At 51.5% G+C, this 26,775-nt stretch overlaps 1 protein-coding gene across 1 annotated transcript in view; it reads left to right on the top strand.

Moving 5' to 3' along the window:
• The window catches only part of tll1 (tolloid-like 1), a 454,505-nt gene that overhangs the window by 150,231 nt on the left and 277,499 nt on the right, over positions 1-26,775 (top strand). The window contains exon 2 of the mRNA XM_070864299.1: positions 8,263-8,373. Coding sequence (XP_070720400.1) covers positions 8,263-8,373 — 111 coding nt within the window. The remainder of the gene's footprint in view (positions 1-8,262; positions 8,374-26,775) is intronic.

Here is a 26,775-nt window from a genome sequence, read left to right as displayed (position 1 = left end):
CGCAGCCCGCAGACTTGTTGATGGTCATGGAAGCGTTTGAAAATGATAAATCACCTGTCACGGCCCGCCACATTAGGACTTGGACCAGCCAAGATCCTGTCTGTCTCTAGTAAAAAAAACTGTGTACTGCATGGGAGATGGGCCAGCACCCCTGTTGAAATGCAAGAGCCAATCAAGCCGTTCCAGCGGCGAAAGGATGAGCTGTCCATTCAGGCATACTGCCTGTTGTGGGGTAACCGCGTAGTATTACCCAAAAAGAGCAGGGAGACGTTCATCTCGGATCGCCACAGCACACACCCGGGTATAGTATTGATGAAAGCGACAGCCAGATCCCATGTGTGGTGGCCCGGTATCGACTCTGACTTAGAGTCCTGTGTATGGCAATGTAGTGTATGTGCTCAGTTGAGCAACGTGCCCAGAGAGGCACCACTGAGTTTGTGGTCCTGGCCCTCCAGACCATGGTCGAGGATCCATGTTGACTATACGGGCTCGTTTCTCGGTAAAATGTTCCTGGTGGTGGTGGATGCTTTTTCAAAATGGATTGAACGTGAAATAATGTCGGGAAGCACCGCCACCGCCACCATTGAAAGCCTGAGGGCCATGTTTGCCACCCACGGTCTGCCTGACATACTGGTCAGTGACAATGGGCCATGTTTCATCAGTGCCGAATGTAAAGAATTCATGACCCGCAATGGGATCAAACATGTCACCTTGGCCCCGTTTAAACCAGCCTCCAATGGGCAGGCAGACCGAGCAGTACAAACCATCAAACAGAGCCTTAAACGAGTCACAGAAGGCTCACTCCAAACCCGCCCATTCTGAGTATTGCTCAGCTACCGCACGAGACCCCACTCACTCACAGGGGTGCCCCCGGCTGAGCTACTCATGAAAAGGACACTTAAAACCAGACTCGCGCTAGTTCACCCCAACCTGCATGATCAGGCAGAGAGCAGGCGGCAGCAACAAAATGTAAACTATGGTTACGCCACTGTGTCACAGGAAATTGATCTGTCTGACCCTGTGTATGTGCTAAACTATGGACATGGTGCCAAGTGGATCGCGGGCAGGGTGATAGCTAAAGAAGGGAATAGGGTGTTTGTAGTCAAACTAGACAATGGACAAATTTGTAGAAAGCACCTGGACCAAATGAGGCTGCGGTTCACAGACTGCCCTGAACAACCCACAGCAGAGACCACCTTTTTTGAGCCCACAACACACACCCAAAGGATCAACGACACCACGCCGGACCAGGAAATCGAACCCATCACGCCCAACAGCCCAGCAAGGCCAGGCTCACCTAGCAGCCCTGTAGGGCCAACAACACGCCAGCCCAGCGAGGGCACAGCCAACACACCAGAACAGACATTTGTACCGAGGCGGTCCACCAGGGAAAGAAAGGCTCCCGACTGCCTCACTTTGTAAATAGTTTTTACTTTGACTTTGGTGGGGGAGTGATGATTGTATCTGTAAAGCATGCACTCCCATGTTCCGCCACCAGGGAGCTCATCCCCTGACTTCCCAAGGGATCCCAGTATCCCTTGGGAGAACTGTATATAAGCCGGCCCCTAAGGCCTGTTCCTCACTCTGGAGTGTCTTATTAAAGACTGAGGTCACTTGTTACTTTAACCTCCCTGTGTGCAGCCTCATCTGTGTTAGGAACACAATAGTCACCCATTCCTCATCTGCCTGAGTAACCTTTGCCTGCGGTGTGACCAACTTACTAAACGTGCTATTCACGACATCCTCAGCATCGTGGATGCTCAAGACAATTTTATTCATTTCAGCCTGTCATATGATTGGAGATGCCAGGAAATGGAGGTAGGCCTTATGTAGGCTGAAATTTGGAAGTAATTGTGCATATTGCACTCAACAGTGCCATTTTCCCATACCTGGAGGTTGCAAAGCAAGTTCCAATTATATTCATTGATAAGACCAACTGAAAACAGTTCTTGCCATTGTGCAAGGGTCCATTCATTGTTATAGGATTGAAAAAACACCTAATTTAAAAATAATAATTCCCTTAGTTCTTGAAATTTGCTATATGAAAAGGAGTTAATTACAAAAAGATTATGTGCCAAAACCCATTGACGACAGTCTATTTACATATCATCAATCTGTTCCAAACAATGACATTTAATGGAATTGTGCTCTGAAATGTGATATTGCATTCAATACTGAAATTTATAGCCTATAAATGTTAAACTTAAATATGGTGCTGACTTTCAGTTAATGATTGCATTTTTTTTTAACTTTAGCCATGGAAGTAAAAGTTTTCAGGAGCTCTATGACAAACTGTAAAACTTTAATGTTATTTGAGCCCACACTGTTTCACACAAGTTCCAGTTGAGGGAATTTCAGTATATCAAGCAGAGAGCTGCTGGCAGGAAGGGTGATGAGAGTAGATCCAGCTGTGATGTTGCTCTATGGGTGGGAGGCTACATAAATGATATAAGGTATAATACGGGTTACAATCAAAGATTTTTAAAGACACACAGGCTGTCATTAGGATTATGGGCTGGATTTTCATCATTTAGCCCTACCATTGGTTTTCCGGTGGTATATCGATGCCATTTAAAAATCACATTTTTTTTTTTACCACCGAAATACCACTCTCACTCTAACGATGCTATTTTCATCAAATAAAACCGGTGGTAGGGCTAACTGTATTTCTTATTTTTCAACGTGCAACACTGAAAGTAAAATGTGTGGTATTTTGGGGTACGTGTCATCAGTACCTGCTCACTCCTCCTCTCCCCGATATGGTCTTACCTTGGGCTGCCTGCTCCTCCTCTCCCCGCCACCTCCGGTGCTCCCTCCAAGGCCGGGGCAGCGTGCTCTCCCCCAAGTTCCCCCAATCTCCCCCACACCCCCTCCCCCCACTCCACCACCTACACCAGGTGCTTACAAAGCCCACCCGCCGGGTGCGTTGCTCCCCTGCACCCTTGTTGACTCGGTCCCTTCGGCCAGCCAGCTGAGCTGGCCCGGCCCAGCCCGGCGGTGTCCACAGCATCCCTTGGGGGAAGGGGACATGGGGCACGGGACACTGTGGGGACATTGTAGGGACATGGGACACTGTGGGGTCAGGGGGAAACTTTGGGGACAGAGGGACACTGTAGGGACATGCTCTTGAATAAACCTTCTTCCAGCTCTCTTCTGCATCATATAAGTAATCAGCAATACTGGCAGAGATAATTTAGGCCCCATTCCTTTAAATGTCCTGCAAATGTTCTCAAAATGTCCTCAAATGCCAGAGCTGAATTCATCAATACCACCATTTTTCCCACTGGCCTAAATTACCAGCGAAAAAAGTGCAGTCTTATCTGATCGAATCCAGTGCTACGGACGCCATTTTAAAAATGGAGCTGCAGTCCATTCCACATGAGAGAAGGCCAAGTTTTACACAGATATCATCATAAGGTTATTTCTTAAATTTCTTAAATATCCTTAAAATGTCTTCTAATTTACTCAAATAATCCACCAGAAGCCTCAAATAACCTTAAAATCTAACTCTGAACTCACATAATGATGTCTGTGTAAAACTCGGCCTTCTCTCATGTGGAATGGACTGCAGCTCCGTTTTTAAAATGGCGTCCGTAGCACTGGATTCGATCAGATAAGACTGCACTTTTCTCGCTGGTAATTTAGGCCAGTGGTAAAAATGGTGGTATTGATGAATTCAGTTCTGGTGGTAATTCTCGGTGGTATTTCGGTGTTGCACACTAAATGATGTCATAAAAAGGGAAAAAAAAATAAGATTGGTGGTATTAACACCGGTAGTATTTCGGTGCTAAATTATGAAATTGGTGGTAATCTGTGATGAATTTACCACCGGTGGTACTTTCGGTGGTTAATGGTTGGTAAATGATCGAAAAAATGGCGACAATCCAGCCCATATATACAATGCTACATTAAACATATTTTAGCATGTTATTTTGATCTCATTTACATATCTTCCCAATCGTCTGTTCTTGCGAATTGAATAGTTTTTGGCTTTGAGTTATTCATCTGCAGTAAACCTGCAGAGAGAATCGAATTGTATCTGTCCTACAATATCTTTTAGTGGCTCTATAAGGTCTTTAATGGTCTTCTGACATAGCTGAAAATGATTTTGCTATTACTGCCACAATTGCGCACCATCTTTATCAGGGCTACTCTTATAGCTGTTTCTGCCTCCCTCAATCACATGCAATACTTTCCCTGTTCTCCTGTCAGTTAAATTCCTTCAGTGTGTAGAATGCCTTCTGTTTCAATTTGATTTGCCTCTGTGCATTCCTTGTCACCAAGATGCTTTTGTTTTACCATGGCTTCACTCTGAGAATGGTTTTAAATAAACCCCATTTGTCCTCAGTACTTGTTTCCCTATTTAGTAGGGTTCCCAAGTTAACTTTTGCCACATCTTCAGCCACTTTTGTAAAGTCAGTCCTCTTAAAACCTGAGACCAGCTGCAGCCTTGGATTAGCCAATAAGATTAAACCTAATTATATTATGAGCAGCACTGGCCAGGTGTTCCCCCACATGGAGCTTTGATACAGCACTCGGGTCGATGCTAGTTGTAGCAACCACACTTCTGCCCTGTTATTCATTCAATGAAATTTGAAAGAAAGCTAACAAGCAGCATACCAGAGAAAAGGTTGTCACTTCTGTGTAAGTAAGTTTATTGTTACCCTGCTTTCTATTGTTATTTTCAGGTTCAATGGAAGATGCACATGGCTTTGACCTTTCAGGATGATCAGAGCTTGAAAGCAAGGGCTGGATTTTCAGTTCTGCTCATTTCGGAGCGATAATGGCGGCGGGACAGTAAAGTTTGTGCCCAGGAACAGTTTGGGTCTCAGTCAGCAAACTTCAACAGCTGGGCCCTGAGTTTGGGGTGCACTCTGAAGGTGCTAGGCTGGCTGAGCAACTGAAAATCCCGAGCTAAACAGCTGGCTTCGGAGCGCTGTAAGAGAGGCCTGGGGGGAGAAAAAAACTGAAGAAAAGATCAAAAACATTCCCAATAAATAACACAACGTAATTCGCAAAATACAATTAAAAACAATCACACTTACCTGAGGTAGACATTACTTACCTCACTGTAGCCGCTACAGCTGGGACCACCAGCTTTCACAGGCGGTCCCAGCAGGGCGCTCTACGGGGCGCTATGGATCGGATGGCAGCCAAAAATCGAGCCGGTGTCGCAACCAGCGGCGTTGCACACTGGCTTGCCTCTTCTGGGCGGTAATGCTACACGCCCCATCGAAACTGGCACCGAAAGTCCCGGCGGGGCGCTGGAAGTTGGCCGCTGTCCCGGAAGTGCTTACCACCGCCATTGCTGCCCCTCTGGGGCGCAACAGGGACAGCAGAAGACTGAAAATCCAGCCCCACATGTATTTGAGTGTTGCTTGGGATCACACGTTAAATATAAAAGTGCCAGTCGGTACCAGAATGCCACAACAATTCTTGTCTTCGAATTCTAATAATTTCTTCCAATTGTGAAGCACATGAGGAAAACTTACTGATAAAAATGGAAGCTTTACAAATTGCTTCTCAAAAAGTGAATTCTTCAAAATTAATGACAACAGAGCAGCAGACCCTAATTGATCTCGATTGCAATATTTTATTCTCTTTCCCCATCATTCTTGCGTATCACCCCAATTGCGCAGAAGCCCGCCCTGGAAGCAAAGTTCGGGCTACCATCTCTCACAGGAAGTGGAGCGCAATGTCGCATGCTCCACTTCCTCTCAGAGCGGGTGCGGGGCCGCTACCCAGGTGCATCGCGAAGCATTATGCGGCCTCTCCGCGGATCACTGATGCATTTCAATGCCCCTTCCTGTTCATTAAAGGGAAGGGGTGCTGCGAGCTATGTAGGTCTTTTGATGGGCCTTGACTGGGCCACTGGGGATGCGGGGTGCTGTGTCCGCAGTCCCGCACCGAAACGGAGTGCTGGGCTGCACGATCGGGGCCAGGACCCCGCGACGTTGGTGGACAATGGCCAGACTGGTGAGTCAGAGAAAAAAAATGAAGGCATGCGGCCCAGCAGACCTCCCCTTTAAGTTTCGCTCCGCAAGATAAGTGCGGAGCGGCTCGCGACCCGCGAGGCTGGTGCTGTCTTCGCCTGTGGTACCCTCACGGGGTGCTGCCCAATTGCTGCCGCAGATCAGAAATAGGTCACTGCGCCGGAGGTGCGGTGGCCTGGGGTGCTACCAGCGGGGGCGCGGCGCTACTGGATTCATGCCTCCGCTAACGCCTGCGCAATTTTGCATGCATGCGTCAGAAGATGATAAATTACAAATATTAATTTACTTATAATTCAGATACGAATGGGATGACACCTGAGGGGGCCGAAATTGCCGCTTCCGAAAAGGCCTCTGGCTGCCTGAAAGCAGCGGATATGGGGCGGAGCGGAATGGCCGCCGACTCGCTACAGAGAGCCACCATTTTGTAAATTGCCCAACCTCAGGTTTGGACAGTGTCTGGGGCCGCTCCGCTGTACCCCGCACCGATATCTCTTTCCCCCTCGCGAAATTGCCCTTCGGGAAATTGCCCCTTTTCAAAATTGCCCCGTGGGAGCGGCCTCGCCACAGGTTAAAAGCTGTCGGTACGCTCTCGGTGCCAGGGCGGTATGGCCGCCCTTAAAGGGGCGGACATACTGCCGGGGCCACCATGTTAATTTTTTTTGTCGGTCGACTTCCAGGTCGGGCCAACAATTATGGCCATGGATTCGGCCGGGCCGCCAAGAGGCAGCCTAGCACCATTGAAGTGGCTGCAGAATTCGCAGTGGCCCTCCCCTTTAACTGAAGGAGAGAGACGTTGTGACACGCCAGTGCAATGATGTCATTAGCGCAGTGCTGATGACTGATGGCTTCAGCTACTCTGCCCCGCCCCCACATCCTTCTGCTCCGCTGTATAGGCGGCCACTCTGTCCCGCCCCCACTTCCGCCTCCATGATGAAGCCACTTCCGCCCTGCTTGTAAAAGGTCCCTGAAGAGCTGAATTTTGAAGGCTAGGCCTTCCCAGTGCATGGGGCCGCCAGAAAACATCTAAACTGATAGATGCGTCTCGATTCCAACAGTGGGCAATTTCGGCCCCGAGGATTCTCAGAACTTGGCATGTGAGATAAAATAGGCTGCAACAAGTAGCAAGGGCATATTTTTTAACAAGCTTAAAAGTAGTGGGGAGAGAGAAGTAGATCTCTTTAACTGACTAAACCAATTACTGCCTGCTATTGATTAGAACCCAGGTATGATGGTTGAGGATAGGATCAGGCTGGCATCATGCCTTCCATGGTTAAATAGCTTACTGACAGGCTCAGACATGAAGGATTTCAGTTGTTCGGCATACTGCTCATGGGACCTTATCCTAGTGTGATCCAAAGCCTTCAGGACAGGATGGGGAAAAATGGAGGAACTAACCTTGTGAGGTGCTGGAAACACTAATCAGGAGCAAATGTTTTAACCTCTGCGTGTTACCTATTTGCATAATATTTACAACACAGAAACTGGTCTTTCAGCCCAACAGGTCCATGCCGGTGTTAATACTCCACACGAGCCTTCTTCCATCCTTCCTCATCTAACCCCATCAACATATCCTCCCTCACCTCTTTTTCCTGTACATTGATGACTGTATCGGTGCCGTTTCCTGCTCTTGACTTGAACTGGAAAATGTAATTCGCTTTGCCTCCAATTTCCATCTTTCCCTCACCTTCACATGGTCCATTCCCTTCCCTTCCTCAACTCCTCTGCCCCCATTCTTTTGGATGGCAGCTGTTGATGATTCTGCGATTCCCATTTACACCTCTTCTGGAGTCCTCTTTTGTTCCTTTACTTGTCCCATTACCAACTCCTTTTGCCTTGCACCATCATCCCTTTTGACTTTTTCATCTCTCCTGTCTTCTACCCTATCACAGACCTTTTTATTCTTTCCTCCCCTCCCCTCTTTCCCAGCCTCTGCACTTGCTTAAAACCTGTTATATCTCTCATTTTTTTTCAGTTCTGATGAAAGGTCATTGACGTGAAATGTTAACTCTTCTTTCTCTCTCCGCAGATGCTGCCTGACCTGCTGAGTATTTCCAGCATTTTCTGTTTTTATTTCAGATTTCCAGCATCCGCAGTATTTGCTTTTGTCCCATCAACACATTCCTTTCTTCCTCATGTGTTTATCTAGCTTCCCCTTAAATGCATCGATGTTAGTAACCTCAACAACTCCTTATTTCTATTGGGTTAATATTTTTCTGGTTAATCACAGCTTTGTTCATTTAACTGAACTGATACTGTTTTTGTTTTTAAGCTGCGTTTTGGGGAGATATTGCCTTAGATGAAGAAGACTTGCAACTCTTTCAGATTGACAGAACAATTGATTTATCAAGATACATGTTAGACAGAATTGGACACACAACAGGTAATGTAGATTGCATGCAAGTGGCCAATATATTTTTTAAAAGAAACCTTAAACAAATTAAGGAATAAGTCTAACTTTTCTGAGTCTGAACTGGTGGCAATGTATCTCACTCAGCCCCAGCTCATATTAGAGAAATTATGGTAGTGTTGCCTGCAATTTAATGTAATATGTTGCTCTATAGCATATATAAAATATTTTAAACATTGTCACAGTGTTTTTAAAAATAATGTTGCGACTGGATATTATTGTCATTAATGTTATTGCAAGTGTGCGTATATGTAGCTTAGAAGAATTTTTGTGCTACTCCATCAATGATTTAGCAGGTAGCTCAGCCTTACAGACCAGGAAAGTGCCAGATTTGATTCCCGGCCTGTGTTGAGTCAGCTGACCACAGTCGAGGTAGAAGTAGGGATGCTATAAATGGACCTAGCATCTCTGGGCCAATTGACATCTGCTGGAGGTAGGCATATGTAAACATTGCTGGAGAACAAGATTGGGTTTGTCTGTGATAGCTCCCAAAGTCAAATACTTTATTGACATTCACTGTCTAGGTTCATAGATGAAGAACTTGTTCCACAGTGTAACCAGGTTTTTGTGGAACTGAACCTGAGCAAGGAATCATCCCAGGGTATTAAAAGAGATGGCGGAAGTTAGAGCAGATGCATTCGTTATAATCTACCGAAATTCTCTGGACCCTGGGAAGGTACCAGCGGATTGGAAAGCAGCTAATGTAACGCCTGTTTAAAAAGGGAGCAGACAAAAGGCAGGTAACTATAGGCCGGTTAGTTTAACATCTGTAGTGGGGAAAATGCTTGAAGCTATCATTAAGGAAGAAATAGCGGGACATCTAGATAGGAATAGTGCAATCAAGCAGACACAACATGGATTCATGAAGGAGAAATCATGTTTAACTAATTTACTGGAATTCTTTGAGGATATAACGAGCATGGTGGATAGAGGTGTACCGATGGATGTGGTGTATTTAGATTTCCAAAAGGAATTCGATAAGGTGCCACACAAAAGGTTACTGCAGAAGATAAAGGTACGCGGAGTCAGAGGAAATGTATTAGCATGGATAGAGAATTGGCTGGCTAACAGAAAGCAGAGAGTCGGGATAAATGGGTCCTTTTCGGGTTGGAAATCGGTGGTTAGTGGTGTGCCACAGGGATCGGTGCTGGGACCACAACTGTTTACAATATACATCGATGACCTGGAAGAGGGGACAGAGTGTAGTGTAACAAAATTTGCAGATGACACAAAGATTAGTGGGAAAGCGGGTTGTGCAGAGAACACAGAGAGGCTGCAAAGAGATTTAGATAGGTTAAGCGAATGGGCTAAGGTTTGGCAGATGGAATACAATGTCGGAAAGTGTGAGGTCATCCACCTTGGAAAAAAAAACAGTAAAAGGGAATATTATTTGAATGGGGAGAAATTACAACATGTTGCGGTGCAGAGGGACCTGGGGGTCCTTGTGCATGAATCCCAAAAAGTTAGTTTGCAGGTGCAGCAGGTAATCAGGAAGGCGAATGGAATGTTGGCCTTCATTGCGAGAGGGATGGAATACAAAAGCTGCAACTGTACAGGGTATTGGTGAGGCCACACCTGGAGTACTGCGTGCAGTTTTGGTCACCTTACTTAAGGAAGGATATACTAGCTTTGGAGCGGGTACAGCGACGCTTCACTAGGCTGATTCCAGAGATGAGGAGGTTACCTTATGATGATAGATTGAGTAGACTGGGTCTTTACTCGTTGGAGTTCAGAAGGATGAGGGGTGATCTTATAGAAACATTTAAAATAATGAAAGGGATAGACAAGATAGAGGCAGAGAGGTTGTTTCCACTGGTCGGGGAGACTAGAACTAGGGGGCACAGCCTCAAAATACGGGGGAGCCAATTTAAAACCGAGTTGAGAAGGAATTTCTTCTCCAAGAGGTTTGTGAATCTGTGGAATTCTCTGCCCAAGGAAGCAGTTGAGGCTAGCTCATTGAATGTATTCAAATCACAGATCGATAGATTTTTAACCAATAAGGGAATTAAGGGTTATGGGGAGCGGGCGGGTAAGTGGAGCTGAGTCCATGACCAGATCAGCCATGATCTTGTTGAATGGTGGAGCAGGCTCGAGGGGCTAGATGGCCTACTCCTGTTCCTAATTCTTATGTTCTTATGTTATGTTCTTATATATTTGGGAGAGGGAAGGAAGAAAATTAGCAAAAAAAAAAGGAGGAAAAGGGAAAAGAAATAAAAAGCATTCTGGTGGCAGTGAACGAACATCATAAAATTGTAAACACACTTCTGATTTTAAAGCCACATTATTATTTTGGTTCAAAGCCTGCTCCAGCTCTCGAGTGCATAAGCTAGACGGACACTCCAGTGCAGTACTGAGTGAGTTATGTTTTGTTAGAAATATTGGGGTAAATTTTCATCTTCACCGAATATGTAATCTGGAGGAGAGGAAATTAAATATCTGACATTCGGACGAGTTCTGTAAAAGGCGGACAATCTACTCTGCCACATTTCGGCAGGCGAAAATTGACCCTATTGAACTTTTGGATGAGAGATTATTCCCAATCCTCGCACAGAATTTTAAACAATATGTATGCAAATTGGAGAATAGTGCACTAAGATCAGCATGCCTGATTCATGTAATTCCTGATTTTAAGACCATACCAAAATCTAAAGCCTTGTTTGCCTATTCTGGTCCTTCAAGAAAATGTTAAACATTCCACGCGACTGCTCACCAGGGAGTTCTTTGGTGTCCTGCTCAAAATTCATTCCTACAGCAACATCAGCAGACTCACCTCATTGCTGATTGTGGGATTTTACTGTGTGCAAAATGGCTGCCATGTTTGCTTACGTAACAACAGCCTCAAATGACTTTAATGAGTTCATTGTATGTGTACCATTTTAAAACATTTTTGAGAGATGTGACAAGGTGCTATATAAATGGACGCGTTTATTTGTACTGCAAAAATGGCCAACGTGCTCCACCCTTTATTTCTGGTTGGTCCACTTGGAGGATAAGCCACACCCCGGAGTTACACAGGAATGTGTAACTGGAACCGCCCATTCCAAGGTCTCACTGACTTTGCAAATTGCAACTCGATCAACTTTGACGTCCTGAAGCGACAGAGGACAGAGCTTCCCAGAAGATATCAAGGGCCAGCCAAAGTCCCGTACCTCAGTCCAAGTGCAGCCCTCCCCCAGCCAAAATGCTTTACCCCAGTCCAAGTATATCCCTCCCACATCCAGCCTCTCTCTCCCCCGACTCCAGCCTCTCTCTTCCCCCAACCCAGCCTCTCTCTCCCCCCACCCCAGCCTCACTTTCCCCCCCACCCCAGCCTCACTCTCCCCCCACCCTAGCCTCTCTCTCCCCCCACCCCAGCCTCTCTCTCCCCCCCCACCCCAGCCTCACTCTCCCCCCACCCCAGCCTCACTCTCCCCCCACCCCAGCCTCACTCTCCCCCACTCCAGACTCTCTCTTCCCCCCACCCCAGCCTCTCTCTCCCCCACACCCCAGCCTCTCTCTCCTCCTACTCTAGCCTCTCTCTCCCCCCACCCCAGCCTCTTTCTCCCCCCACCCAGCCTCTCTCTCCCCCCACCCCAGCCTCTCTCTCCCCCCACCCCAGCCTCTCTCTCCCCCACACCCCAGCCTCTCTCTCCCCCCCACCCCAGCCTCTCTCTCCCCCCCACCCCAGCCTCTCTCTCCCCCACCCCAGCCTCTCTCTCCCCCTCACCCCAGCCTCTCTCCCCCCCCACCCTAGCCTCTCTCTCCCCCCCCACCCCAGCCACTCTCCCCTCCCCCCACCCCAGCCACTCTCCCCTCCCCCCACCCCAGCCACTCTCCCCTCCCCCCACCCCAGCCACTCTCCCCTCCCCCCACCGCAGACTCTCTCCCCTCCCCACACCGCAGACTCTCTCCCCTCCCCCCACCGCAGACTCTCTCCCCTCCCCCCACCCCAGACTCTCTCCCCTCCCCCCACCCCAGACTCTCTCCCCATCCCCCACCCCAGACTCTCTCCCCTCCCCCCACCCCAGCCACTCTCCCCTCCCCCCACCGCAGACTCTCTCCCCTCCCCCCACCGCAGACTCTCTCCCCTCCCCCCACCCCAGCCACTCCCCCCTCCCCCCACCGCAGACTCTCTCCCCTCCCCCCACCCCAGCCACTCTCCCCTCCCCCCACCGCAGACTCTCTCCCCTCCCCCCACCCCAGACTCTCTCCCCATCCCCCACCCCAGACTCTCTCCCCTCCCCCCACCCCAGCCACTCTCCCCTCCCCCCACCCCAGACTCTCTCCCCTCCCCCCACCCCAGCCACTCTCCCCTCCCCCCACCGCAGACTCTCTCCCCTCCCCCCACCGCAGACTCTCTCCCCTCCCCCACCCCAGCCTCTCTCCCCATCCCCCACCGCAGACTCTCTCCCCATCCCCCACCGCAGACTCTCTCCCCTCCCCCCACCCCAGACTCTCTCCCCTCCCCCCACCCCAGCCACTCTCCCTTCCCCCCACCCCAGACTCTCTCCCCATCCCCCACCGCAGACTCTCTCCCCTCCCCCCACCCCAGACTCTCTCCCCTCCCCCCACCGCAGACTCTCTCCCCTCCCCCCACCGCAGACTCTCTCCCCTCCCCCCACCCCAGACTCTCTCCCCTCCCCCCACCCCAGCCACTCTCCCTTCCCCCCACCCCAGACTCTCTCCCCATCCCCCACCGCAGACTCTCTCCCCTCCCCCCACCCCAGACTCTCTCCCCTCCCCCCACCGCAGACTCTCTCCCCTCCCCCCACCGCAGACTCTCTCCCCTCCCCCCACCCCAGCCACTCTCCCTTCCCCCCACCCCAGACTCTCTCCCCATCCCCCACCGCAGACTCTCTCCCCTCCCCCCACCCCAGACTCTCTCCCCTCCCCCCACCGCAGACTCTCTCCCCTCCCCCCACCGCAGACTCTCTCCCCTCCCCCCACTGCAGACTCTCTCCCCATCACCCACCCCAGACTCTCTCCCCTCCCCCCACCGCAGACACTCTCCCCTCCCCCACCCCACACTCTCTCCCCTCCCCCTACCCCACACTCTCTCCCCTCCCCCCACCCCACACTCTCTCCCCTCCCACCACCCCAGCGCTTCTCCCTCCCCCGACCCCAGCCTTTCTCTCTCCACCCACCCCAGCCTCTCTCGCATCATCCAGCCTCTCCCTCTTCCTCCGAGCCTCTCTCTCCCCCCCGCACCCCAACCTCTCTCTCCCCCGACACAAGCCTCTCTCACCATCCCCCCTCAGCCTCTCTTTCCACCCCCCCAGCCTCTCTCTCTACCCCCCTACCCCAGCCTTTCTCCCCCTACTCCAGCCTCTCTTCCCTTGCCCCAGCCTCTCTCATAGAAACATAGAAAATAGGTGCAGGAGTAGGACATTTGGACCTTTGAGCCTGCACCTCCATTCAATAAGATCTTGGCTGATCATTCCCTCAGTACCCCTTTCCTGCTTTCTCTCCATACCCCTTGATCCCCTTAGCCATAAGGGCCATAAGTAACTCCCTCTTGAATAGGTCCAATGAACTGGCATCAACAACTCTCTGCGGCAGGGAATTCCACAGGTTAACAACTCTCTGAATGAAGAAGTTTCTCCTCATCTCAGTCCTAAATGGCCTATTCCTTATCCTTAGACTATGTCCCCTGGTTCTGGACTTCCCCAACGTCGGGAACATTCTTCCCACACCTAACCTGTCCAGACCCGTCAGAATCTTATACGTTTCTATGAGATCCCCTCTCATCCTTCTGAACTCCAGTGAATAAAGGCCCAGTTGATCCAATCTCTCCTCATATGACAGTCCAGCCATCCCTGGAATCAGTCTGGTGAACCTTTGCTGCACTCCCTCAATAGCAAGAACGTCCTTCCTCAGATTAAGAGACCAAAACTGGACACAATATTCCAGGTGAAGCCTCACTAAGACCCTGTACAACTGCAGTAAGATCTCCCTGCTCCGAAACGCAAATCGCCTAGCTATGAAGGCCAACATACCATTTCCTTTCTTCACTGCCTGCTGTATGTGCATGCCAACTTTCAATGACTGATGAACCATGACACCCAGGTCTCGTTGCACCTCCCCTTTTCCTAATCTGCTGCCATTCAGATAATATTCTGCCTTCGTGTTTTTGCCCCCAAAATGGATAACCTCACATTTATCCACATTATACTGCATCTGCCATGCATTTGCCCACTCACCTAACCTGTCCAAGTCACCCTGCAGCCTCTTAGCATCCTCCTCACAGCTCACACTGCCACCCAGTTTAGTGTCGTCTGCAAACTTGGAGATATTACACTCAATTCCTTCATCTAAATCGTTAATGTATATTGTAAAGAGCCGGGGTCCCAGCACTGAGCCCTGCGGCACTCCACTAGTCGCTGCCTGCCATTGTGAAAAGGACCCGTTTATCCCGACTCTCTGCTTCCTGTCTGCCAACCAGTTCTCTATCCATGTCAGTACATTAGCCCCAATACCATGCACTTTGATTTTGCACACTAGTCTCTTGTGTTGGACCTTGTCAAAAGCCTTTTGAAAGTCCAAATACACCACATCCACTGGTTCTCCCTTGTCCACTCTGCCAGTTACATCCTCAAAAAATTCCAGAAGATTCGTCAAGCATGATTTTCCTTTCATAAATCTTGGACCGATCCTGTCACTGCTTTCCAAATGTGCTGCTATTTCTTCCTTAATGATTGATTTCAACATTTTCCCCACTACTGATGTCAGGCTAACTGGTCTATAATTACCCGTTTTCTCTCTCCCTTCTTTTTTAAAAAGTGGTGTTACATTAGCTACCCTCCAGTCCATAGGAACTGATCCAGAGTCAATAGACTGTTGGAAAATGATCACCAATGCATCCACTATTTCTAGGGCCACTTCTTTAAGTACTCTGGGATGCAGACTATCAGGCCTCAGGGATTTATTGGCCTTCAATCCCATCAATTTCCCTAACACAATTTCCTGCCTAATAAGGATATCCTTCAGTTCCTCTTTCTCATGAGACCCACTGTCCCCGAGTACATTCAGAAGGTTATTTGTGTCTTACTTCGTGAAAACAGAACCGAAGTATTTGTTTAACTGGTTCGCCATTTCTTTGTTCCCCGTTATAAATTCGCTTGATTCTGACTGCAAGGGACCGATGTTTGTCTTCACTAATCTTTTTCTCTTCACATATTTATAGAAGGTTTTGCAGTCAGTTTTTATGTTCGCTGCAAGCTTCCTCTCCTACTCTATTTTCCCCCTCTTAATTAAACCCTTAGTCCTCCTCTGTTGAATTCTCAATTTCTCCCAGTCCTCAGGTTTGTTGCTTTTTCTAGCCAATTTATATGCCTCTTCCTTGGTTTAACACTATCCTTAATTTCCCTTGTTCGCCACGTTTGAGCCACCTTCCCCGTTTTATTTTTACTCCAGACAGGGATTACAATTGCTGAAGTTCATCCATGTGACCTTTAAATGTTTGCCATTGCTTATCCACCGTCCTTTGCCAGTCTATTCGAGCCAATTCACCCCTCCTACCATCAAAGTTACCTTTCCTTAAGTTCAGGACACTCGTTTTCGACTTAACTGTGTCACTCTCCACCTTAATAAAGAATTCTACCATATTATGGTCTCTCTTCCCCAAGGGGCCTCGCACAACAAGATTGCTAATTAGTCCCTTCTCATTACACATCACCTAGTCTAGGATGGCCAGCTCTCTAGTTGTTTCCTCGACATATTGGTCTAGAAAACCATCCCTAATATACTCCAGGAAATCCTCATTCACCGCATTGCTACCAGTTTGGTTAGCCCAATCTATATGTAGATTAAAGTCGCTCATGATAACTACTGTACCTTTATTGCACACATCCCTAATTTCTTTTTTGATGCTGTCCCCAACCTCACTACTACTGTTTGGTGGTCTACACAACTCCCACTAGTGTTTTCTACCCTTTAGTATTCCGCAGCTCCACCCATACCGATTCCACATCATCCAGACTAATGTCCTTCCTTACGATTGTGTTAATTTCCTCTTTAACCAGCAATGCCACCCTGCCTCCTTTTCCTCTCTGCCTATCCTTCCTAAATGTTGAATACCACTGGATGTTGAGTTCCCAGCTTTGGTCACCCTGGAGCCATGTCTCCGGGATGCCCCTACTCCAGCCTCTCTCCCCCCACCCCAGCCTCTTTCTCAAACCCTCGCATCTCCTCCCGGCCCCCAGCCTCTCCCAGCGCCCTCCCCCCTCGACCCAGCCTCTCCTGCCCCCCCGCATCTCCCCACACTCCCAGCCTCTCTCCCCACCCCACCCTCCAGCCTCTCACCCCACCCCCCAGCCTCTCACCCCAACCCCCAGCCTCTCTCCTCACCCCATCCCCCAGCCTCTCCCCACACTCCCAGTCTCTCTCCCCACCCCACCCTCCAGCCTCTCACCCCACCCCCCAGCCTCTCACCCCACCTCCCCAGCCTCTCCCCCCTCACGCCAGCCTCTCTCTCCCTCGCCCCCCCCAGCCCCTCTCTCCCCACCCCACCCCCAGCCTTTCCCCCTCCAGCCTTTCCCCAAACCCCAGCCTCTCTCTCTCCCCCCCGCCACCCCGGCCAGTCTCTCTCCCCGCCCCGCCCCCAGCCTCTCTCTTCACCCCCCCGCCCCCCAGCCTCTCTCTCTCTCTCCCCCCCCACCCCAGCCTCTCTCTCCTCCCCCACCCCAGCCTCTCTCCCCCGTCCTCAGCCTCTCCCACGCCCCCTCCAGCCTCTCCTGCCCCACCAACCTCTCCCCAAGCTTCCCCCCACTCCATCCTCTCTCCCCACCCCACCCCCCAGCCTCTCTCTCTCTTTCTCTCTCTCCTCCCCCCACCGCCAGCCTCTCTCTCTCCCCTCCACGCCCAGCCTCTCTCTCTCCCCCCACCCTCAGACTCCCTCTCTCCTCGCCCCAGCCTCTCTCTTTCCTCGCCCCCAGCCTCTCTCTTTCCTCGCCCCCAGCCTCTCTCTTTCCTCGCCCCCAGCCTCTCTCTCTCCTCGCCCCAGCCTCTCTCCTCGCCCCAGCCTCTCTCTTTCCTCGCCCCCAGCCTCTCTCTCTCCCCGCCCCCAGCGGCTCTGTATCGCCGCCCCCAGCTTCTCTCTCCCTCCCAAGCCTCTCTCTCTCTCTCCCCCCCAGCCTCTCTCTCCCCCCCCAGCCTCTCTCTCAGCCCCCCCCCAGCCTCTCTCTCAGCCCCCTCCCCCAGCCTCTCTCTCCCCCCTCCAGCCTCTCTCTGCCCCCCCCCAGCCTCTCTCTGCCCCCCCCCCACCACCAGCCTCCCTCTCTCCTCCGCCCACCCCCAGTCTCCCTCCCTCTCTCCCCACCCCCAGTCTCCCTCCCTCTCTCCCCACCCCCAGTCTCCCTCCCTCTCTCCCCGCCCCTAGCCTCCCTCTCTCCCCACCCCCAGCCTCCCTCCCTCTCTCCTCACCCCCAGCCTCCCTCCCTCTCTCCCCGCCCCCAGCCTCCCTCTCCTCGCCCCCAGCCTCCCTCTCCTCGCCCCTAGCCTCCCTCTCTCTCCCCGCCCTCAGCCTCCCTCCCTCTCTCTTCACCCTCCCGCCCCCCAGCCTCTCTCTCTCTCTCTCCCCCCCCACCCCAGCCTCTCTCTCCTCCCCCACCCCAGCCTCTCTCCCCCGTCCTCAGCCTCTCTCTCTCCCCCCACAGCCCCTCTCTCTCCCCCCACAGCCCCTCTCTCTCCCCCCACAGCCCCTCTCTCTTCCCCCCCAGCCTCTCTCCCCCCACCCCCGAGCCTCTCTCTCCCCCCACCCCCGAGTCTCTCTCTCCCCCCACCCCTGAGCCTCTCTCTCCCCCCACCCCCGAGCCTCTCTCTCCCCCCACCCCCGAGCCTCTCTCTCCCCCCACCCCCGAGCGCCTCTCTCTCGCCCCACCCCCGCGCCTCTCTCTCGCCCCACCCCCGAGCCTCTCTCTCGCCCCACCCCCGAGCCTCTCTCTCCTCCCACCCCCGAGCCTCTCTCTCGCCCCACTGCCGAGCCTCTCTCTCGCCCCACACCCGAGCCTCTCTCTCCCCCCACCCCCGAGCCTCTCTCTCTGCCCCTCCCAGCCTCTCTTTCCCCCCCCCTCCGCAGCCTCTCCATGCCCCCCCCCCCCCGACAACCAGCCTCCCTTCCTCTCGTCCGCCCACCTCCAGCCTCTCTCCCTCTCTCCCCGCCCCTAGCCTCCCTCTCTTTCCTCGCCCCTAGCCTCCCTCTCTCTCTCCCCGCCCCTAGCCTCTCTCTCTCTCCTCGCCCCTAGCCTCCCTCCCTCCCTCTCTCCCCGCCCCCAGCCTCTCTATCTCCTCGCCCCCAGCCTCCCTCCCTCTCTCCCCGCCCCTAGCCTCCCTCTTTCTCCTCGTCCCTAGCTTCCCTCTCTCTCTCCCCGCCCCCAGCCCCCCCGCCCCCAGCCTCTCTTTTCCCTCTCCCCAGCCTCTCTCTCCCCCCTCCCCAGCCCCTCTCTCCCCCCTCCCCAGCCCCTCTCCCCAGCCCCTCTCTCCCCTCTCCCCAGCCTCTCTCTCCCCTCTCCCCAGCCCCTCTCTCCCCCCTCCCCAGCCTCTCTCTCCCCTCTCCCCAGCCTCTCTCTCCCCTCTCCCCAGCCTCTCTTTTCCCTCTCCCTAGCCTCTCTCTCCCCCCTCCCCAGCCTCTCTCTCCCCCCTCCCAAGCCCCTCTCTCCCCTCTCCCCAGCCTCTCTCTCCCCTCTCCCCAGCCTCTCTCTCCCCCCTCCCCAGCCTCTCTCTCTCCCCTCCCCAGCCCCTCTCTCCCCTCTCCCCAGCCTCTCTCTCCCCACTCCCCAGCCTCTCTCTCCCCTCTCCCCACCCTCTCTCTCCCCTCTCCCCAGCCTCTCTCTCCCCCCTCCCCAGCCTCTTTCTCCCCCCTCCCCAGCCTCTTTCTCCCCCCTCCCCAGCCTCTTTCTCCCCCCTCCCCAGCCTCTCTCTCCCCCCTCCCCAGCCTCTCTCTCCCCCCTCCCCAGCCTCTCTCTCCCCCCCCTCCCCAGTCTCTCTCTCCCCCCTCCGCAGCCTCTCTCTTTTCCCCCCCTCCCCCAGCCTCTTTCTCCCACCCATAAGAACATAAGAACATAAGAATTAGGAACAGGATTAGGCCATCTAGCCCCTCGAGCCTGCTCCGCCATTCAACAAGATCATGGCTGATCTGGCCGTGGACTCAACTCCACTTACCCGCCCGCTCCCCGTAACCCTTAATTCCCCCCCAGCCTCTGTCTCCCACAGATCCCAGTCCCTCTCTCTCCCTATGCCCCCCCCCGCCCTCCCAGCCTCTCTCTCCCCCCAACCTAGGCGCTCTCCCATCCCCCCACCCCAGCCACACTCCCTCCCCCCCACTCTAGACTCTCTCCATCCGCCCCACCCAGCCTCTCTCCCTCCGCCCCACCCAGCCTCTCTCCCTCCGCCCCACCCAGCCTCCCTCTCTCCCTCCGCCCAACACAGCCTCTCGCCATCCAACCCCCTCAGATTCTCTCTTTTCCCCCCCCTGGCCTCCCCACCGCTCACCTCCAGCCTCTTTGCCCCCCCCCGAGCCTCTTCCCCACCCCCCCACCGCCTCTCTTCCAAACCCCCTTGCCCCCCCCATAGCCTCACTCCCCCTTCCCCCCACCAGCCTCTCTTCCCCGCCTTCCAGCCTCTTTCCCCCCCCACCACCAGCCTCTTCCCCCCCACACCAGCCTCTTCCCCCCCCACCACCAGCCTCTCTTCCCCCCCCACCAGCCTCTCTTCCCCCCTCCCCCCTCCACCACCAGCCTCTCTTTCCCCCCGCCGCTCCCCCACCAGCCTCTCTTCTGCCATGTCCAGCCTCTCTTCTGCTCCGCCCAGCCTCTCTTTGCCCCCCAGCCTCTCTTCCCCCACATCCCAGCCTCTCTTCACCCCCACCCCAGCCTCTCTTCACCCCCACCCCAGTCTCTCTTTCCCCCCCCCACCCCAGCCTCTCTTGCCCCCCCACCCAGCCTCTCTTCCCCCCCCACCCAGCCTCTCTTCCCCCCCCACCCAGCCTCTCTTCCCCCCCCACCAGCCTCTCTTCCCCCCCCACCCAGCCTCTCTCCCCCCCCCCCACCCAGCCTCTCTTCCCCCCCCATCCAGCTTCTCTTCTCCCCCCACCCAGCCTCTCTTCTCCCCCCCACCCAGCCTCTCTTTAACCCCCTCACCCCAGCCTCTCTTTAACCCCCCCACCTCAGCCTCTCTTCGCCCCCACCTCAGCCTCTCTTCGCCCCCACCTCAGCCTCTCTTCGCCCCCACCTCAGCCTCTCTTCGCCCCCACCTCAGCCTCTCTTCACCCCCACCTCAGCCTCTCTTCGCCCCCACCTCAGCCTCTCTTCGCCCCCACCTCAGCCTCTCTTCACCCCCACCTCAGCCTCTCTTCACCCCCACCTTAGCCTCTCTTCGCCCCCACCTCAGCCTCTCTTTAACCCCCCCACCGAGCCTCTCTTCACCCCCACCTCAGCCTCTCTTCACCCCCACCTCAGCCTCTCTTCGCCCCCACCTCAGCCTCTCTTCGCCCCCACCTCAGCCTCTCTTCGCCCCCACCTCAGCCTCTCTTTAACCCCCCCACCTCAGCCTCTCTTCGCCCCCACCCCAACCTCTCTTCCCCCTACCGAGCCTCTCTTTCCCCCTCCCGCGCCTCTCTCTCCTCTCGGACCCAGGACGGCTGCTATTGACTCCCTGCCGGCCGCTCTGGCCCAGGACCGCCACTCTCGGCCCCATGCCGGCCCGTTGGGAGAGAGTCGGTGCCTCAGGTCCTGCTTCTCGGCACCACCTGCATGGAATGATTTGGGCCGGATGCGGGTGCGGAGCATGATAGGGCGGAGCTTGTCGCCTGTCTGTCAAAAAAGTGCTGCACATATAGTTACATCGCTATAAATACAATTCTTCTTTCCCTTTTTATTTTCAAATGTGTAATGTCTGTAAGCTCGTAATGTTTGTAGCTCCACACTGTGGATGTGGACTTATTGTGTACTGCAACTGCAAAGTTAATAATAAACAGAACCAGGCTGTTCCGGAGGCTTCCGACAGAGCTGCCTGTCATGTTAGGAAGCTGTGTGTACTGTGCTCCGTGAATATATGACATTTGGCGATGAGGATGGGATTTTTTGGATGATTTAAAGCTAAAATATTGTTGGTGAAGGATTCAGCCAGCCGACAGAGAGACTTTGGAAACTTTCTGTGTTTGGAAAATGCTAAAAATTCCAAGGTAAAATACAGCACATTGTGAACAGCTAGAAATTAAAAATGGCAGCATCCGCAGGTGTAATCGGACATTTGGGTGAATATAGACATGACCGGGAACATTTTAAAGCGTATGTGGTTCGGCTAGAAATGTATTTCACTGCAAATAACATAATCGAAGTTCCAGACAATGCAGACCAGAACCGGGCTGTGTTGGAACGTAAGAGAGCGATCTCCTTGTCGGAGGCAGGTCCAACATTGTATGAAACGCTGGTAATTCTGCTTGTGCCTGACGAGCCAAAGGACACAACACTTAGAGATTTTAATGAAGCTGGAGCAGCACTATAACCCCAAACTGTTAGAAAATGCTGAAAGTTATCGTTTCGGGATTCGGAATCAAAGGACTGATGTAAGTATCAGTGATTACATCGTAGCATTAAAAAAGCTATCGATGCACTGTAATTTTGGAAACATTCAAAACTGAGCATTATGAGATCGTTTTGTTTGTGAAGTAAAAAATGATGCGATCAGAAGGAAGTTATTGACGACAGATGACTTGATTTTAGAGTTTGCTTGTCAGACAGCGAGGTCGATGGGCATGGCCGAACAATATTCCCAAGAATTAAATTATAATTACGGTCGTCAGTCAACCGAGGTAAATCACCTGCAGGTTCAAAGTAAAAGACGGTGGGAGCCCAAAGTCTCAGAAACTGAAAATTCTAACAGAGCGTCGAAGTCGTGCTATAGGTGCCTGGGACAATACATTGCTCAAAATTGTCCACATGTGAAGGCAGAGTGTTTCTTCTGCAGAAAGACTGGGCATCTTGCGAAGGCATGCTGACTGAAGGGTAAATCAGCTTTCAAAGCTATGTGTCCAGCATTAAAAGCTATGAGTAGAAATCCCAAGTCACTACAAAGCATGGAAGAACAACAACAGGATGAGGAGATGTTAGAGTTACACATCATCAGGAGCACGAGGTTAACTGACAGCGATTCGGAAAGTATCAAAATCCAAATAGCTGTTGCGGGATTCAAGATACCAATGGAAATCGACACGGGTGCATCCATGAGTGCAGTACTGGAGTCGCTGTACCTTGACAAATTGCGTGATTTCCAACTGGAGAAATCCAAGATAGAGCTGCGAGGCTACTCGGGAGAGAAAATTCCTGTGGTAGATCGTATCAGCGTACCGGTGAAATATAGAAACATAGAAACAGAGAAAATAGGTGCAGGAGTAGGCCATTCGGCCCTTCGAGCCTGCACCGCCATTCAATGAGTTAATGGCTGAACATTCAACTTCAGTATCCCATTCCTGCTTTCTCGCCATACCCCTTGATCTCCCTAGTAGGAAGGACCACATCTAACTCCTTTTTGAATATATTTAGTGAATTGGCCTCAACTACTTTCTGTGGTAGAGAATTCCACAGGTTCACCACTCTCTGGGTGAAGAAGTTTCTCCTCATCTCGGCCCTAAATGGCTTACCCCTTATCCTTAGACTGTGACCCCTGGTTCTGGACTTCCCCAACATTGGGAACATTCTTCCTGCATCTAACCTGTCTAAACCCGTCAGAATTTTAAACGTTTCTATGAGATCCCCTCTCATTCTTCTGAACTCCAGTGAATACAAGCCCAGTTGATCCAGTCTTTCTTGATATGTCAGTCCTGCCATCCCGGGATTCAGTCTGATGAACCTTCGCTGCACTCCCTCAATAGCAAGAATGTCCTTCCTCAAGTTAGGAGACCAAAACTGTACACAATACTCCAGGTGTGGCCTCACCAAGGCCCTGTACAACTGTAGCAACACCTCCCTGCCCTTGTACTCAAATCCCCTTGCTATGAAGGACAACATGCCATTTGCTTTCTTAACTGCCTGCTGTACCTGCATGTCAACCTTCAATGACTGATGTACCATGACACCCAGGTCTCTTTGCACCTGCCCTTTTCCTAATCTGTCACCATTCAGATAATAGTCTGTCTTTCTGTTTTTACCACCAAAGTGGATAACCTCACATTTATCCACATTATACTTCATCTGCCATGCATTTGCCCACTCATCTAACCTATCCAAGTCACTCTCCAGCCTCATAGCATCCTCCTCGCAGCTCACACTGCACCCAACTTAGTGTCATCCGCAAATTTGGAGATACTACATTTAATCCCCTCGTCTAAATCATTAATGTAAGATGTAAACAGCTGGGGCCCCAGCACAGAACCTTGCGGTACCCCACTAGTCACTGCCTGCCATTCTGAAAAGTACCCATTTACTCCTACTCTTTGCGTCCTGTCTGCCAACCAGTTCTCAATCCTCATCAGCACACTACCCCCAATCCCATGTGCTTTAACTTTGCACATTAATCTCTTGTGTGGGATCTTGTTGAAAGCCTTCTGAAAGTCCAAATACGCAACATCAACTGGTTCTCCCTTGTCCACTCTATTGGAAACATCCTCAAAAAATTCCAGAAGATTTGTCAAGCATGATTTCCCTTTCACAAATCCATGCTGACTTGGACCTATCATGTCACCTCTTTCCAAATGCGTTGCTATGACATCCTTAATAATTGATTCCATTATTTTACCCACTACCGATGTCAGACTGACCGGTCTATAATTCCCTGTTTTCTCTCTCCCTCCTTTTTTAAAAAGTGGGGTTACATTAGCTACCCTCCACTCCATAGGAACTGATCCAGAGTCTATGGAATGTTGGAAAATGACTGTCAATGCATCCGCTATTTCCAAGGCCACCTCCTTAAGTACTCTGGGATGCAGTCCATCAGGCCCTGGGGATTTATCGGCCTTCAACCCCATCAATTTCCCCAACTCAATTTCCCGACTAATAAGGATTTCCCTCGATTTCTCCTTACTAAACCCTCTGACCCCTTTTACATCCGGAATGTTGTTTGTGTCCTCTTCAGTGAATACCGAACCAAAGTACTTGTTCAATTGGTCTGCCATTTCTTTGTTCCCCGTTATGACTTCCCCTGATTCTGACTGCAGGGGACCTACGTTTGTCTTTACTAACTTTTTTCTCTTTATATATCTATAGAAGTTTTTGCAGTCCTTCTTAATGTTCCCTGCAAGCTTCCTCTCGTACTCCATTTTCCCTGCCCTAATCAAACCCTTTGTCCTCCTCTGCTGAGTTCTAAATTTCTCCCAGACTCCGGGATTGCTGCTATTTCTGGCCAATTTGTATGCCACTTCCTTGGCTTTAACATTATCCCTGATTTCCCTTGATAGCCACGGTTGAGCCACCTTCCCTTTTTTATTTTTACACCAGACAGGGATGTACAATTGTTGAAGTTCATCCATGCGGTCTCTAAATGTCTGCCATCGCCCATCCACTGTCAACCCCTTAAGTATCATTCGCCAATCTATCCTAGCCAATTCACGCCACATACCTTCAAAGTTACCCTTCTTTCAGTTCTGGACCATGATTTCTGAATTAACTGTTTCATTCTCCATCCTAATGTAGAATTCCACCATATTATGGTCACTCTTCCCCAAGGGGCCTCGCACAATGAGATTGCTAATTAATCCCCTCTCATTACACAACACCCAGCCTAAGATGGCCTCCCCCCTAGTTGGTTCCCCGACATATTGGTCGAGAAAACCATCCCTTATGCACTCCAGGAAATCCTCCTCCACCGTATTGCATCCAGTTTGGTTAGCCCAATCTATATGCATATTAAAGTCACCCATGATAACTGCTGCACCTTTATTGCATGCACCCCTAATTTCCTGTTTGCTGCCCTCCCCAACATCACTACTACTGTTTGGAGGTCTGTACTCAACTCCCACTAACGTTTTTTGCCCTTTGGTGTTCTGCAGCTCTACCCATATAGATTCCACATCATCCAAGCTAATGTCCTCCCTAACTATTGCATTAATCTCCTTCTTTAACCAGCAATGCTACCCCACCTCCTTTTCCTTTTATTCTATCCTTCCTGAATGTTGAATACCCTTGGATGTTGAGTTCCCAGCCCTGATCATCCTGGAGCCACGTCTCTGTAATCCCAATCACATCATAGCTGTTAACATTTATTTGCACAGTTAATTCATCCACCTTATTACGGATACTCCTTGCATTAAGACACAAAGCCTTCAGCTTGTTTTTTTTAACGCCCTTTGTCCTTTTAGAATTATGATGTAGTGTGGCCCTTTTTGTTTCTTGCCTTTGTTTACTCGGCCTTTCACTACAGCTTTTTACCTTTCTACCATCTGTTTCTGACTCCATATTACTTCGCCCTGTCTCGCTGCATAGGTTCCCATCCCCGTGCCATATTAGTTTAAACACTCCCGAACTGCATTAGCAAATGTTACCCCCAGGACATCAGTTCCAGTCCTGCCCAAGAGCAAACCATTCCTTTTGTACAGGTCCCACTTCCCCCAGCACTGGTTCCAATGTCCCAGGAATTTAAATCCTTCCCTCTTGCACCACTGCTCAAGCCACGTATTTATTCTAACTATCCTGCTCCCTCTACTCTGATTAGCACGTGGCACTGGTAGCAATCCAGAGATTACTACCTTTTGAGGTCCTACTTTTTAATTTAACTCCTAGCTCCCTAAATTCAGCTTGTAGGACCTCTTCCCGCTTCTTACCTATTTCATTGGTACCAACATGTACAACGACAACTGGCTGTTCACCCTCCCTCTCCAAAATACTCTGTAGCCGCTCTGAGACATCCTTGACCCTTGCACCAGGGAAGCAACATACCATCCTGGAGTCTCGGTTGCGGTCGCAGAAACTCCTATCTATTCCTCTTACAATAGAGTCCCCTATCACTATAGTTCTCCCACTCTTTTTCCCGCCCTTGTGTGCGGCAGAACCACCCATGGTGCCATGAACCTGGCTGCTGGTGCCTTCCCCTGGTAAGTTATGTCCCCCAACAGTATCCAAAACGATATATCTGTTTTGGAGGGAGATGATCGCAGGGGACTCCTGCACTACCTTCCTGCTCTTGCCTTGTCTCTTGGTCACCCATTCACCATCTGTGCTAACCCTTGCCTGTGGTGTGACCAACTCACTAAATGTGCTATCCACAACATTCTCAGCATCGCGCATGCTCCAGAGTGAGTCCATCCGCAGCTCCAGTGCCATCATGCGGTCTGTCAGGGGCTGCAGCTGGACACACTTCCCGCACACATAGTATTCAGGGACACTGGAAGTGCCCCGACTTCACACATAGCACAGGAGGAGCATGACATGGGTCCGAGTTCTCCTGCCATGACTTAACCCTTAAATTAAT

Source organism: Pristiophorus japonicus, chromosome 2, assembly GCF_044704955.1.
Source record: "Pristiophorus japonicus isolate sPriJap1 chromosome 2, sPriJap1.hap1, whole genome shotgun sequence".
Classification (NCBI taxonomy): Eukaryota; Metazoa; Chordata; class Chondrichthyes; family Pristiophoridae; genus Pristiophorus; species Pristiophorus japonicus.
This window is presented reverse-complemented; position numbering and strand designations above follow the sequence as displayed.